The sequence below is a fragment of the Anas acuta genome, chromosome 4 (genome assembly GCF_963932015.1).
Source record: "Anas acuta chromosome 4, bAnaAcu1.1, whole genome shotgun sequence".
Classification (NCBI taxonomy): Eukaryota; Metazoa; Chordata; class Aves; order Anseriformes; family Anatidae; genus Anas; species Anas acuta.
This window is the reverse complement of record NC_088982.1, coordinates 39,330,713-39,347,381: the sequence shown is the minus strand read 5'-3', so window position 1 is coordinate 39,347,381 and position 16,669 is coordinate 39,330,713. Positions and strand designations below refer to the sequence as shown.

Genomic DNA, 16,669 nt, shown 5'->3' with positions numbered 1-16,669 from the left:
CCTGGACTGGTGTGTGAATGAGGCTCTGCTCCATGTGGCACTGGAGGCTTGTTTCCATCTTTGTGCAATTACCAGGGATGATGCTCCTCGCACATGCACACACACACACACTCACTCAGCTGTGCTGGGAGGAGACTGTGGAGCAGACCTGAGTAATTAGTAACAGATTGTTCCTTTCAGTTTGGCCAGTGCACATAGCAGAAACAAAAGGACTGGAAAAAAGAATTGAGACTTGCAAAGTGATCAAAGGCACACAGGAGACCACTTTAATTTTGCACAATAATAGGTTCGGATTACTTTTTCTTTCTTTGGGGTAGAGAGTTCAATTGACATTGAAATTTGCAGTCTACAGGTTACTGAAGCTTTGTGTAGGAGCTCTCTTGGTAAGAGAGCTCTTCTGGCAGGAGTGTTAAAAAAAGCACTGTGTGACCACATTTCTTTCTGACTTAATTATGCACAAACTATAGGTTTCATAGGAATAATTGAATTAAGGGCTTGAATTTTGAGGTCAATGACTTTTTATGGCTACATCTGTCTAAAATATTTCAGTAAGAGATAAGGGTGAAACAGATGTTCAGCAACTTCAAGGTCACTGTGTCGGAATGTTAAGTGAGGACTCTGTTAAAAGTGTTTTGTTAAGTGCGTGTGATTCAAGCACAATAAGCGAACACTTTAAAATAGATTTTTATTGCTTTTAATTTAATTGAAAATCTGTGTGATAAGCCAGGGCTACACAAAGTAATTAAACAAAGAAGTAGCGTTGCAGGGGGGGTGCGGAGATATGCAGAAATAATTACACCCTAAAGGGAGATAGGAGCTCACAGCAGACTGTTCCTATGGTGACCAAGGGTCTGTGCAGAGCAGGTAGGATGAGCTGTTGTTTCACTGAAGCAAGAGTTTCCTGGAGAAAGTTTGTAATTGTGAATGGGATGGTGCTGAGAGAAACAGGGACATGTCAGGCTGAGGCTTTATTGTAATTTTGCAGTGTGCTCTGCAGTGGAGTTTCATTTTTGGTGGGTTTTGGTCATATGCTACACTTAAACTCAGGTACTAGAGGATATACGGCTGTTAATCTTGTACTGTAACAATTAGCTGTTGGGGTGTAAATTGTTATGAATGTTTTGTACTGTGCATGTAGGCAGAGGAATAGGCAAGATTAAGATGTTGTTGAGCCTCACAGACACATCGGAGCCCTGAAGACCTTATAATCCAATTTAATGGTGCCAAAGGTAGTGTTTGCTTCCACTGAAAATTGTGTTACGTTAATCAGAAAGTGAAATGATGTGCTTTTTGTCGTCTTACCCGCTCTTGATCCCTTCTACCACCTATGTCTGATGACAGAACGCTTGCTACATATCTGTCTTTATTATGTGGGGAGAAAGGTAGTAAGAAGCACGGTTAAGCTCTGTCCTTGAGTGAAACTTTATTTTATAGTTTTACCTTGTCATTTCTCATCGTACTGGAAAAGTCAGGAAGAGATTTTGAAAAATCTCTAGGTGATCCCCTGCTCCTAAAAACAGTCAGCGTACCTAAACAATTTCTGACAGATGTTTGTCTAAAATGGTCTTCAGAGCTCCAGAGAAGGAGTTTCTACATCCTCACCCAGCTCTGTAGCCCATTTTTCTTTCTATCCTTGTCACAAGAAAGTTTTCTCATTTGTTTTTCACCTAAATATCCTTTTTTTTACAATTTAAACCTAATATTTCTTCTCTTACACAAAATGGACATGGAGGGCAGTTCTTCCTTTCCTCTTCACAGCCATCTCAGCACAGCAGATTTGTGAAGGAAGATAAGGGGGGAGCAGGTGAAATAGTGCATACCAGCATTATGCATGACCAAGAACGATGTTCATGCTTGTGCAGGAGAGAGGGTTCCTTTTGACATGGTGTGTAATGCTTGCCCAAGGTAGGTGCAGCCAGGATTATGGTGGGGAGTGGCAGACACTGCTGCTGCTTTCTAGTTGTGAACAAGCACTACTCGTGGGGTGGCTGCAGTCCATTCTGCTCCCCACCATCCCACCTCAGCCTCAGTAATGAAAAAAGGAGCAACGGTGCTGAGAGGAGACCATATGCAGATCATATGAAAACTGAAATGGAACTACTGGAGATGGTGACCTTTAAAAATATCTCCATCTTGGTTTGTTATTTTTAGGAGCAAAGCACCTGCTGGGCACAAAATTTCCCTTGAAATCATACCTGTCCTGAGCTGTAGACACAAATTTTCTGTTCCAGGGTATGGTGCTTTCTTCATGGTAACTTTTATTTTATTTTATTTTTTGAAACAAAGAGTCTGAACATTTCAGTGGCTCAGAAGAGAAAAGGATGCTCATGTGGAGCTTCTCATTCCTCAGGTTCCTAAGCCTCCGAGCAGCACAAGCTGCATATTTTCAAACTTACAGATCACTTTAATTCACTCAGTGTTTTTCAAATGAATCTCTCTGCAGGGGGAAAAACCTAGGCAAATATGGGATATGCACATCTCGGTCTACCTGTCAGTCTGCCATAAAATTTTTTTGAACTCACTCAATTTAACTGAAACTAAGAGAAGAACAGACATCTCAAACATATTTCATTATGACATTTTTTATGAAAGTAAGTGGATAGGTAGAGAAGAGAGAACCGGTACGTGCCCTGACATAGGGAGGAAGTATAGAAGAAAATGAATATGGGAGAGGAGGCCTTCTAAATGCCCAACTTTGCTTGAGCTGGAGATTTGCCTCCTTGCACACAACAGCCCCAGGACACAAAGCAGAGGGATTCAGGCCATCTTTGTTCTGATGCTGAAGACTATCTACTTTTTAGGAGAAACATTTAGAAACTTATTTTTCTTTTTAAATGAAAGCTGACAGACTTCTCCATATTTATCGCTTCTTCCATTGAAGAGGACCTTTGCAAAGCATGAAGATAGGCAGTGTAAAAAAATCTATATTCACGCATTGCTTTAATTGCATCTGTTAACTCTTCTCCTAATCTTACGGTTAAGTATATTCATAACAGTGAGGGATAAATTATAGTGTGTTAATGTATTGAACTGTACTATTGATCTACAACCTGAATAGACATGCAGCCTTAACTGAGCCAGTTCTAATCTTTTCACTTGGTCTCCATATCAGACAGCAAATATACAGGATTCAAACAAACAGAAGAAAAAAAAAAACACAACAAAAAAACCCAACAACTATTAAACTGTGAGGTTACCAACTTGCACATTTATAAAGCTTTTAAATTTACTCGTATTTTGGGCATTTTATGCCACAATAATGGATGATTTTCTCTATTTTTTTTTTTTGAGGTCTGCTAAAAACCAACCAACCAACCAAAAAAAACCCAACAAACCAAAACAAAAACAAATACCCAGTTTGTGACTGTTAGACAGAGGCCATATCATGCTTGAAAACCAAGGCCGCTGTACAGATCTATCAGGGTTTGCTGGCAAACACTCTGGAAAGTTTTGTTGGCGTAAATTGATGTGTATGTGAGCCTGTAGTTGCTTTTTTCTCATGTCATGGCAGCTGTTATGGACACTGCTCTCTCCTGCTGACAGTTTTCAGGCAAGCAGAGTAAATGAAGACATCTCTTGGCTGTAGGAATAGCAAAAGCTGCTCTGATGGGTGCTTTTGTGCCCCCTGTGACTTCCTTTTAATTGATGCATTAAAATCCACAAATTGAGGATACTTTTGGCTTTGTGTAAATGCCTTGAACCTAAAAGCCTGACAAGCCAGAGGAAGGCAGCTCCTGTGGTTTCCTGCTGAGGCAATGGCACATACGTTCCTGAAAAGTAGGCCAGGATGTAATGCTTGCTGCTGCTGCTCCTGTTAGATTTTGTTATCCATTTATAGCTGTGTCTAAGTGAAGGGAAAGGATCGTGAAAAGCAACATGATCAGTGTTACCATTGTGTTCAATTGTTCACAAACCTTATTTTGTTCTCCCTCCACACTCCCCTAGATTAGGATTCATCTCACTTTTAGTTAGCTATTTAGTTTGTCTAGTTGTCCATGCTCCCTGTAAAGTTAGTGGTGAAAAAGGGGAAGAGACCCATCCTGGAGGCAACTCATCCAAAAGAGATGGCATCCAAAAGAGATGTTATTAATCATCCTCTGGAGGACAATGTCTTTTCACTGAGGATGCAGGCAGATTAGATGTTTGACTTTCAGCTTGCCAGTTTAGAGCTGAGTCCTACTTTTGCTGTTCTTTTGTCTGGGGAGTTGCTACTTCCTTCAGATTTTTGCTGTGATCCTGTATCAGAGCCTCTGCAATCTTGAAGTATCTCCATAAGATCTTATTCACATAAGAATGCTGTTGGATGACGACCATAGACCCGAGATATAATTTCCATTTCCATTAGTGCAGCTGCCCAGCTGTGCAAGGGACTTGATCTTACAGAAGACTTAAAGCTAATGGCACAATGCGCTGGTCTGGCTGCCGATATAGCTTTCCTTCAGCTTCCTCATCAAATGAAGGTCCTTGCTGTGTCCATTTTGATTTCTCTGTTCAATAAGAAAGCCTCAGCTAAACCGTTTTGCTGTTTTGAACTCAGAGTCTCAGGGTTGAAGAAAGTTTAGCAGCCTGCTCACATGCAGGTTGTCTTCATGAAAACATCACACTCGATTTTTTTTTTTTTCCTTCAAGCCAATGTGGCTCTTCCACAAATTTGTGGCTTGTCATTTGTGTGTGGCTGACCAGCAAGGAAGGTCATGAGTGGATCAAAATTAATGTTTGCACTAGTTTCCCATCAGATGACACTCTCACTTGTGTATCAGGAAGGTGAAACTGATGCATTAATAAATCTTGAGGAGGAGGAGGATGCTCACATTGCCTATTCTGACCTGGGTCAGGGTAGCAAACTGCTGCAAAGAGCTTGAACACTGGATGAGCTGGATGTCAAATTGCACATCTTTTCCTACCCATGAAACTCTTCTTTCACTTTTTCTCATAGCCTAGTCCCTGCCCAGGCTTGTCTTGTGAAATAGGAAAGTGCAATATACTGAACTTCCCAAGAAACTTGAAGTAATTCAGTTCTTGTTTATGGCACTGGATTTTCTTAACAGCTTAAATACTCTTGGCAAAATAACAGTTTTAAATATATTTTGCTTAGATGACAGCTGTTTAGCTTATCTACCTTTTTACCACGTGATCAAGCCCTAGAAAAGATGGGGTTATCTCAGTCAGCAGTGACTTAAAGGGAACTTTGAACACCTAAATAAGTGAAGTTATGTCAGGGTAATATTGTGACAATAGAGTAATGAATCAGGCCCCTGGAATTTGATGTTTCCTGCCAAGTGTATGTATACAAGGAAGTAATAAAGCAAAAAAATAAAAAAATAAAATAAATGAATATATATATAGTATTTAGATCTGATGTTATACTTTGCAGAAGCTCAGGAGATTTTTTTGTGACTCAGAAAAGAGCATTTCAGTTCAAAATGGTGAAATACTGTGATCTTTAAGATCTCTCTCTCTTTTTTTTTTTTTTTTTTTTTGGTGAAACCCTGAAATTAAGTGATGTTGTGAGTTTCTATTGAATTTGGTCAACAATATTGGTTGACTTTGGTGAAAAGTTCATTTGAGTGAGGGGGCCTTCTCTTTTCCCAAATAATAATTCCAGACAATAATTACATTTTTTTTTCTGGATTTTTTTTAAAAATTAAAATATCTATAATTATATTGGAATGCGGATTCCTTGTTGTTTTCTCACCTTTCCATTAAAACTAAACCACTTCTCGTTTAAACAGAGAAGACCTTTTTTTTTTTTTTTTTTTTTTTTTTTAATACAGTTTTTGGCCTTGTCACTTCAGAGCCGATAAAAAGGGCCTGGGATAAAGCAGCTGTTTTTGTAGCCAGAAACGTTGTGCCATGCCAGGCTTGCAATGCTAGCTAATGCAAAGTAGCTCTTAGGCTCTGGTGGGATTTCATGTGTCCCGTGATGCACCGTGCGGCTGCCGATGCAGATGAAGCAGTACTCTTGGGAGAGCTGGAGGGAAGGAAGGGCTCTGGTGAGGAGCTCATTCATTAGTTCTGTGCCGTGGAAGGAGAGAGCAGATCACTGAGCAGGCTCATTGGACCACGTTCACCTTTCCCTGCAGCAGTGGGGGAAAGGGTATTTTTATCTAGTGAAATGACTCACATTTTCCATTCACTTGGTAAATATTTTTTCCTTTTTTTTTTTTTTTTTTGGCAAACTACTTTATTGATTCTGTTTTACCAGGGTAATAGTTTACATAAGCTGGAATGGCTAGCACTCATATAAGGCCTCCTGTTCTCCTGTTAGTTGGTTCCTAGCAAAGACCAGAAGATGCCCTCCCCGACCCAGGACAGGGTATGAAAGCACTTCTCACCCAGGCTGGTTGTGTTGGCAAAGCACAGACCTGGGCTTTGTTTTCTTTGCCAATTCCCAGCATGGACAGGAACATTTCTTGCACTCTGGCCCTCTTGAGTCTAAAGTGGCATGGCTGTAAAGGAAGGGAAATAGTGGGAAAGAGATGCTGGTGTCAATAAGGCAGTGAGTGACAAATTCATACTGGGTCTAAATGACTAATGTCATTAGTAATTTTTTCTATTTTCTGAAGTGCAATCCTCTAACCAAACTGCCATCGATGCAGAAGTATGGAGTGACAAGGGTTGTGCAATTAATTTTTTTCATCTGAGGCAGGCTTCTGTCAGCCCATCGTTTACCAACAGCTAACGAACCTGGGGAAATAAAGCTTTAATTTGGTGCAGAAGGAGCCAGGTGGAGAATGAGGAGATGGATGGGTCAGAAAGAGGGGCTCGGCTCAAGCATTTCCAGGGGAGCCTGGAAGGGAAACGTGAGAGGTGGGAGGGCAGCAGAGGGAGAAGGTTATCAGGGTGTGTTTCCTTCAGTGCACCTGAATCTATTGTCTATGCAGCCTCTCAGAGTTTTGTGATTTCAGTGACATGAATATTTCTTTCTGACTTTTCTTTTTCCCCTTGCAGCACTAGTGATGGTCCTGAATAGCACAAGTGTCAGCTGGAGTGCCCGCATTCAGATTTTCCTTACCTTTTGCAAGCTTGTAGCAATTCTGATAATTATAGTCCCTGGAGTTATCCAGCTAATTAAAGGTATGAAATGAAAAGTAAATGCTTTTAAAGTGCTTTTATCTTTACGCTCCCCAGTCTCCCCGCACCTGCCTCCACCAAATAATGCTTATAGCAGCAAAATCTCTTAATTAGTCTCTGCTTGTTCAACTGAAGCTCTGCACTGTCATGTAATTGATTAGAAGTGGAACTACACTGGGATGAACTGGTATTTCCTTCTGCATGCCAATGAGACTATTCAGATCAGACTTGGCTTTCAAACGAGCGATAGAATTGCTCTTCTCTGTAAATTGCATTTTGCATGAACCTTGTGAAAGGGTCAGGATGAGCTTTAATGACGGATGGGCATGTCCGCCGCCAAAGCACTGGCCTCATCCAAGCAGAACATGCCTCTTTTAATTGCACTGGTGCCTGGTCCTGTCCAGTACTGCGTGTGGTGGTGGTAGGGTCTCAGATTTGGGGAATGTGTGAAAGAAACAGTATGATGAAGGCTGTTCTAATTGTGAATGCTGATCTCCAATCAGTCGGTAGGGGTGGTTGGGTAGGTATTTATTATTAGAGAGAAATGCAGAAGTTAAAGGTGCTGTACTGGAAGACAGCCCGTAGTTAGCTAGCTGTTGCTTTCACAAGCTTCCTGGCCGCAGCTCTACTAGATTCTCACATTTCATGTACGCTTTATTTCTTCCAAGGAAGATACTAAAATGTGCACCTAAATGCAATAGTTTGGGACTAACCAAGGGTAAGAAAGGCAAGCAGCATTGTTTGGAAGGCCAGATTTACTCTACAGGCTTTGTCAATGTTGCTGCCTAAGCGAGGAGCATGAACAGAGGCCATAGGTCTCTCCCAGTCTGGAGATGGCTATGCAGGCCTTTTGCTGGCTGTCATTTGGGTAAAGCCATGCTGGCAGAGAAGCTTTACTGGTACACGCTCAGCCACCTGCAGAGGGAGGCTCTGCAATCAGAGCCCTGGCAGCAGAGAGGGTGAGACAGAAGAAGCCCCAACTCTCTCCTTACATTAAAGCTAGGCAATAATGACAGGAAGCACGAGGAGCTATTCAGTGCAGAGGGTCAGAAAGGGGAACACTTTTGAATGAATCGTGGCAGATTTTATCTCACAAAAACTATTGCTGCTGGCTGTGTCCCTGGGGACGCTCTCCTATTGTGCTTCACAAAGCCTCTGTCTGTCAACAGCGCAGCACCAGGCTCAGTGCAACTCTGTGGCTAGCAATAGGCTCTGAAATAAAACTTTCCCTATGCAGCACTCTGCTGATTCACTATTTCTGTTTTCATGCTTTTCACTTTCTTTCTGGCTGTTGCCATGTCTCTTCCCTCACTTCGTTTCATGTGCACGCTTTCTCCTTGTTCCCCTCTGTCCCTTTTCCTCTAGGCCTTTGAAGCAGGCCAGACCAAAGTTTGGATTGGCTTTACCACTCTTACGTAGATCAAAGAGTGTCCCTGATTCCCCACTGGCACCTTCCTCTGGCCATGGCTCTTCCCGTATACCAAAAGCCTCCACTTCAGTGGGAATTCTGACTGAGAGCTTAGTAAACACTGAGTAAAAAGTAGAGGATTTGGCCCATTGCTGATTAAATTCTCGGTGGATTCTCCTTCCTACTGCTTTTCTGCAGAGTCAGGGTGAAACTGGAAAACTGGAATTTTGTGGGGAGGTCATAAGAACTGTAGAGCACTTTGCAAATGATGAAATACCACAGCTCAAGGGCTCTGACAAAGGCACACCTTTAAAGCTTGTAAAGTGAACTTAAAGTTCCCAGGAAATTCCTCCTCAGTAATTTCTGTTGCAATATTGGGGAACTATAGTATTAATCAGCCTTGGTTTCTGCATGGAAGCTCTTCTTGCGTTGTTCAGCTGTGGCTATGCATACGCTAGGAAAGATGAATGCCTTGTGTTCCTTAGCAGGAGAGATAACTGGTTCTGTCAGAACCTTCCTCCGTAACCAAAGGACATTCAAAAAGATATTTACTGAATATCAGGACTTGGGGTTCATATAGGGTTTTGGGGCACATTGTGTGTTCACTTTGGTATTGATCTTTGGCACTCACCTATCCTGCATCTTTCCTGCTGTCTGCCTGGCATTTTTTTCAAAATGTTTACTCTCAAACATCTGCATGTGTAGAAGCATAATTCTTACTTGGTATAATGTAAGCTACAGTGCTGCCTGTAATGTGGTAGAGGGTTGCTAAGGGCTAAGAACTTCTGGGGCAGAAAGGTTTTAAGACACAGATTTTGTTTACTTTAAAAATGTTGCTTGTAAGTGAAATGCTTGCAATGTTCTTTCTGATGAAAATGTTAACAAACAAGGGAAAATTTTATAGCAAAAGCTACAGACCACATTCTGCTCTTTCATGTTGACGTAAGTCACTGCTGGAGACAACAGTTCAGTGAGTGTCATCAAGCTCAGAATGCTTTAAAAAAACCTAATAGGTCAAATTCTGCTTTGGCATAGCTAGGGATGCCACAAAAACCTTTTACAATTACTGGCAGAATTTGGCTGCAGGGGTTGGGTCAGAAATTAAGGTCAAGAGCAGAACTTGAAGTCAGTGGACTGCTGGGTGATTAAATGTTCTGTGGGGTGATATATTTATTTGTTTTAAAGTAGGAGGTGACCAAAGAGCTTGTTTTTCAGTACTGTTTTTGTTGATGTTGCAGGAGAGACACGGCACTTTAAAAATGCCTTTGCAGGGAATGATGCCAGTATTATGGGATTACCACTTGCTTTCTATTCAGGAATGTATGCCTATTCAGGCTGGTAAGTTGTTGAAACCTTAAAGTATTTGTCTTGAAAGCAAACACTGATATGATTTAACAGACAGATTTATTTATATGACAAATTGAGTTGCACATTCTACATCTTTTGCCAAACTGCATCATGTAGTAGGGGTAGATCTTGCCACTGTCCCATATGTTCAGTAGCTATTCTGTGAGCCACTCTGAGAAGAAACGATTATTCTTCTGCCATGTACAATATGTAAACACTCACTGAACACTAAAAAATAAAAATAAAATAAAATAAAAAAATCTTAAGACTAGAAATAAAGGTAACAAGAAAAAATATTCTTAAATCCATACTAGGTATTTTAATCAAAGTCTAAAATGGATAATAAAGCTTTAGGCTTTGTTGAGACAGAATTTACAGGAGAAACATCTCTGAACTAGTAGAAAGTTGTGGATCTCTATCCCACTTGTGTGGACCTCAGCCTTTGCTTTGCAAAAGCAGCATTTGGAGAACCTGAAGTAAACTATAACTTCAGTGTAGACCACAAGACAAGGTAAAAACTAGTTTCTTATGCCTTTTGCTCTGATGGAATTGGACCTCACTTAACAAGAAGTGCAACTGGCTGCCATAGAAGTTAAGAGCTATTCACTGTGAGCAAAGGCATGAGAATCTGCCTTCAGGTATCCAGCTCAGAACTTTCTTTTAAGTTCTTTCCCTCTCCCCACCAAAGTACACAGCGGCCAGTTTGAAAGATGCTGACGTGCTTCAAATCTACCTTACGATTTATTCATGCTTAGTGAGGGCTCTGTGTTGCACAGTGCTGATGTGCTTTGCAGCGGTGGCATGAAAAAAAAAAAAAAAGCCTACAATGCACAGAGTGGGCTTATTTTTGAGATAGCTTTGTCTGCAGGTCTTCCCTTTCCTTTCCATAGCCTTGCAGGCTGTGAAGTTCTTTCCCTTGCACAAAAGACAGGGGCCAAGTGATAAGGGTTTTATTTATTTAATTTGGAAGGACAATGGGAAGAGTATTTGAGTTCTCTGCTGGCCTGTAACTCCCCAGTCAGAGCAGCACTATAAACATGCACAGTAAGGAACTGAACAGCACTTTTGTATTAAATGGTGGGGGGGAAACCCAAGAGAGTCTAAAGCCTTTATCTGTGATAGATATGTAAGAAAAGAGTCTAGCATTTTGAAACCGCAAAGAAATTGAACTCATTACAGGGACAGTCTCTACCTTCTTCTCTCTCTCTCATATAACCGTCCCTGTCTCCCACATCCATACACATGATAGTTTCCCACTTTTAAAATATTACCCTAGCTGTACATTTTTCTATGATAGCAGTTTTAAAAGCTCTCCAATATTATTCACTGCCGAAGCAGTTTGTTGACTGTAAAATATTGCATCAAAAAGATTGTTATTCTGCTGTTGTTTCTTTCCCTTTTCCTTCCTTCCTTCTACACCTAACGTTCCAAACCCTCTAAAATAAAAATCATCTCTGCTTTTCCTTTACACCTTCTGACTTTTATTTCAAGGTCTTTATTTGCCACTTATAAAAGAAATTAGCAGGAAAAGATCTAGTTGGGCTAGTGGTTCTCCTAAGCTGCCGATTTGTCTTTGTCACCAGCTCCAATTGATTGCCTCAGAGCACAGAAGAGCAGACCATTAAGTGGAGTGTCAATAGCCTCGCACTATCACTTTCATGGGGCTAAATCAATTAAATAAGCTGAATGTGAAGGAGTGTTGCAAGTGCTGGTGGTGTGTCCCGGGACGGAGACAGAATTTTATGCATAGGCTGTTACACTATTAACTTTTAAGGATACAGCTTTAAATTAGAAAACAAAGGTGGTATTGCTTATGTGTGGGTTCATCCTGCCAAGGGCAAATGTGAACTCCTGGGTATATAAAATGCTGGGTGAAAAGGGACAAGTAGAGAAAGGAGTGCAAGGCAACGTGTCTTTGCATTAATAAAAACACTGATGCAAGATCACCAAATTACTTCTGTCTAGTAGCAGAGCTAAGAGTAGAAAGAAGTTGCTAGACATCTTTACCAGGCAGAAGCCATCTCTCCCTGAACTATCCCGACCCCTTATTTTGTGCTGTGCACTCTAGTGAGTCTAGAAACAAGTGCTGAGGCGATGAAATCTCATTTTGTTGACTTTCATGCTGGGTCACAAAATCATGCTGTTTAGAGCTGTGATCCAGCCTTAGCTCATTCTTCTAATCCAGATCTCCTCCAAGACTTGGGGTCCAGAAATGCTCCCAGACTTTCTACCAGATCAGCTATTGTCTATTTACTCATTGTAACACAAGGTTGCATCAGGTATTGTTTGTCTTCCTGCATCTGGTCTAAAAGTAGAAAGCCAGCACAAGCACTGTCTGGACGGCGGTTCTGCTTAATTAGCCAGGATGTGGCTCTGTGCCCATCCGAGCCAGGCACACCTGTGTGATCCAGCGATGCACAGACCCGGAGTTAGCACATGCAGATCAGTGGGTTCGGTGACCCTGAGGCTTTATGGTCGCTTTGCATGCAGGGCTGTGCCCTGTGCACACTCCCAGTGAAAAATGTGTGTGTCTGTGTTTAGGGTTAGGGTAAGCATAATGGGTCTAGTATGTAGGGGGGGAAAATGTAATTTCATTCCGCAATGGCATGATATAGCTCAGGTCGTTTTTCCCTCTTTGCTGTTTTTTCCAAGAATTGAAAAGCAGGCTTCCCTTCCTGAGTGTGAGGATGAAGGGGGGTTAAATCTCACCCCATTCTTAATCCAACATCGACCTGTGGAGAGTCTGTTGGAACTGACAGCACTGCTTAACTAAAAGCATCTTCTTGATTCTTTGGGAAATAAATACAGGGCCAAAATCTACCAAACCCTCATAATATATTTTATAACTCTTTTCTAGGTTTTACCTCAATTTTGTTACTGAAGAAGTGGAAAACCCTGAAAAGTATGTACCTTTTTTTTTTTTTTTTAATTTATTTTTTTGACGTTTGAAAAATGGTTGTAAAATTTAAAATGCTCTAAAAGTAGCGATCTTCAGAAATTCTGCATGCTGGTCAAGTTGCTTACTTTCCAGCAGATCTGAAATCTATTTGAATTGCAGCTGCTTGAAGATTTGCTATTTTTGGCCTGTCGTGACCTTGTTATGTATGCTGCTTTTATGTGCACAGAAAGCAGAAAACTAAGTAGCTCTCCAGGGCTCTGATTCTCCCCCTCAGGATACAAGTAACTATCAGTGGCTCCTTTCAGTGGAAGTTACTGGTATCCTGTCAGGGAAATTTTGCCCAAGAAACTTATCTGCTGCAATATTTGGCAGTTTTGCTATGTTTAAATATTAATCAAATGCTTAGTTCTACTTGTTTTAGATGTCTCAGAGTTGCGGGAGCCTGAATACACATAGCACAGCATCCCATCCAATTAAGCCTAACATGGAATATTGGTGGGAGTCTGTTTCAAACCAGAGATGAACACTCTCACAGCATCTGTCTGTACAGTATGAAAAGAAAAGCTCTCCTCTTACCGACAGTTTGATTTGGCAGATCTGTTTTCACAGATATATTTTGGTGGAAGAGGCCAATAGTAAGACAATATTAACCTTTTCTAAAAATTAAATAAATTATGTCCTGTCAAATCAAATGTTGTGCTTTGAGGAAATTAACTGTTTACCTAAAAATTCCTGGATAGATATAATTTACTTATGTTTCTTAAATGAGGCTCATGGCTGGGTATCACATAACTATGTTTAAAAAGACCTCCAGCACTGTACACTCGTTTAAAGCTTTACATCTGAGATGTATAAAGAAAAAAAAAAAACACAACACACAACTAGCAGTTGGAAGTGTGCTGCAGGGCTTTAGGTGTTTTCTTCTGAGTCTGAACCAAGCCTGGTGCTATTCAGTATTTTTCTGAAAGACCTAAAAATAATTATAGAAAGAAAAAAAAAGATGATAAACATGAAGATGGCAGAAAGGCTGACAGCTTTCTATTGTTTGAGTGTCTGTGAGGGGTTTTGGGTGTTAACGGGCTCTTCAATGTGATAAGGATGTGTATATCAAGGAATTTATGACTGGAAGCTGAAACCAGACAAATGAAAGTAGAAAATACAGCATTAATATTTAACAAGGCAGTTGACTAATCATTAGAACAAATACCTTTGTAAACATCGGATTCTTCATTGTTAGTCCTCCATTCAGACTGAACACCTTTTTAGAAGCTTTAGCAAACCCAAGTCATTTAGGTTGGTGAAGAGTAGCTGGCTGATGCTAGAGGATCAAATAGCAAATCTGGGTTTAGCTACCAAGACTCCGTGTGCTTTGAAAAGTCAGGGGAGGCAGACATACAAAACAAAACAAAAAAAGCACTTTGTTTTTTTTTTTTGCATTTTTGCTTTTGCAAAATTATAGCAGAGTGGCTTAAAAATTAATGTGAAACTAAATTAAATGAGTTAAGTGATTCTGGTCCAAATCTGCTTCAGGAAATTCTGTGGAGATGGCTTGGGAGTCAGTCTTAGTGATGTGATCAAAAGCATTTGCTAGAAGCAAAATAATTTATAAATTCTCATGTGGTTACCATCAATACTGTATGATGTTTTTAAACATACAGATTCCTACCACCCTTTGGGACTTTTCTTACAGTGATGTGCCTCTCCAGTCCTCTTAACTTTATGATGATTAACTGAAATTATTGGTAATTTTCATTACAGCTAGTTTGCTTTATGTTGACTTTTTCCTGCTTGTGGTTTCAGTTAGGTGAGTGCATGTTTTTGAACGTGTTGCCCTCTGCTGCTTAGGACAGAAAGATATCATGTTGTGGCCTGTCCTCCTTGCCTTCATTTTTTTTTTCTTCTTATTTTAAGCTAAGCACCCATTGAAACATGTTGTATCACAGCTAAGAAAAATGAGATTTGGATTTGGGGGTTTTCTTTGCGGGGTGTGAGGGATGAAGATGCTCTTGTGTGCCCCCACCTTGTGAGGGCCTCGCTGTCCTCCTGGATAGAGGGAGTGGGGGGTCTAGAGACAAGTCCCAGGGCTGGGTTAGTCCTTCTGGTCTGTGTATTTCAGGATAGCTTTGTTAAAACCAGCTCCCTTTTATTTGTGCAATGCTGTTGTCAAGCTGTTAAAGATTCCCTTCATCGCTCTCCATGTTGGGGCTGAATGGGACGATAAAGATGCACAGTGTTTACAGCAGGATGCCCAAGATCCCAGCCTCCCTGCACCAGTGCAAGCAGTGCAAGAGATGGGGATTTCGTGCGCTCTGTAATGAGGGGCAGATAGTAATAGGGCAGGTGGCTTGTTACCTGCTGTGCTGCCAGAGACCTCTGCACCCCTGGAAATGGAGATTCTGGACTTCCTGAACTCAAAACAGTGGGAATATTTTTTATCCAGTTGTCCCACCTGTAAGTGGCAAAACAAAGCAAGAAACAGTTGAGTACAGGCATTAGGAGAGCCACTGACTGTGCTGCTGAGCAGCATTCAGAGTCATAGGCTTTTATTGCAATGCAACTGCTTTTGTATATATATATTGAGCTAAGATGCTGTCTTTCATTCTTGTAGTATGCCTTATGTTAAAGAACACACACAGTGCTGTGGAGATGCTCTGTAGCTGTTTTAAAAAAGGAAGAGGAAGCACAGCCTTGAACCATGTAGGGTTTGTACCAGCTCCAGGTGTGCAATTTGTATTATTTGTCCATGGTTAGGGATGCAAATTACTTACAGCGGCAGAGGTGAACATGGTGGTTCCTCCTGCGCTGTGCATGCCAAGGTAAATGTTTGTCAGAGAATCAGTCACAGTTGCCTCTTTCCAGGTGTGTGGCAGCTTTTTAAATAACTGCCAGCTGGTGCTTGGGTGAGCAGTCGGCAGAATCCCTGCCTTAGCCAGCCGTCTGTAAACCTGCAGAGAAATGTGCTGAAAGGGTTATGGAGAGAGCTGCTCCCTTACATCAGTGGGGATGCAGAAATTTTCCTTTTTTTACCCTCTAAGTCCTGGGCTCCCTCCCCACTGTTGTGGTATCATGAAGGAAAAGAGAGGGAGCAGAGCCCTTGACTATATCCTAAAATGCACTGGAAGATGCAAACATCTACTAGGTCATCTTGTATATGGTGCAGTTTTCCAGACAGGGATTTTTTTATTTTTTTGTTTCCTGAGGTGTGTGCAGCACTGGGAAAGCTTGCTGGAGTGTGGCAAATGCCTCTGCAAAGGCAGGGAGCTAGGAGGGAGGCAGGGAAAGTGGGTGCTCTTGACCTTAGCCAGCTGAAAGCTGCCCTTGTGCTCCTGCAAAAGCTGTTTGTATGGGCAGAAAAGGCTCCTGAGGGCCGTGGGAGTCTGTGTAGGTGCAGCAGCCTGCCTGGGTGCAATAGATTGCAGAATTAGGTCTATAAATAGGATAAATACTACGGGCCTGAGGCACTGAGATACCTAGGCAATATGAAATCCTAGACAGAGAGCTGACAGAGACAGTGGAAATGAGCCAAGTGGAGAGGAAGCACCCTTTAAATTATAGAAGAGAAAATGGAAAAGGGAAGGAAAATTGCAAAAGTGAATCCCACTGTTCTCTTGCCAGATTTTTAGAAGTAGCACTGATTCTCACTTTGGAAATAGCACGGTTCCTTCTTTTGTGTATTAAAAAGGACTTTAATATAACCCCAGCTATCCTAAGATATAAAAGCAGCTGTTTCTGTCCCCTCTTAAACCTCTCTTTTGAGGTCTAATTTTTAAGCCTGGACTCATTTCTTTTATTCCTCTTTGTTAAAGAGCTTCCCCTGTGCAGTACTAGTGGGACCTGAAGTAGCAAAGTAGCATGAAGGTTGTGTTTTTTTCACGAGGAGCTGTGGTTGCACTGTTGAGCATCTTTAACATTAAAAAAAAAAAAAAAAAAAAGAAGCCTGG

The 16,669-nt window shown here is 41.2% G+C and overlaps 1 protein-coding gene across 1 annotated transcript in view; it reads left to right on the top strand.

Moving 5' to 3' along the window:
- Nucleotides 1-16,669, top strand: part of SLC7A11 (solute carrier family 7 member 11) — a 61,973-nt gene that overhangs the window by 9,405 nt on the left and 35,899 nt on the right. The window contains exons 4-6 of the mRNA XM_068680750.1: nt 6,952-7,077; nt 9,721-9,820; nt 12,687-12,731. Of these exons, the coding sequence (XP_068536851.1) occupies nt 6,952-7,077; nt 9,721-9,820; nt 12,687-12,731 (271 nt within the window). The remainder of the gene's footprint in view (nt 1-6,951; nt 7,078-9,720; nt 9,821-12,686; nt 12,732-16,669) is intronic.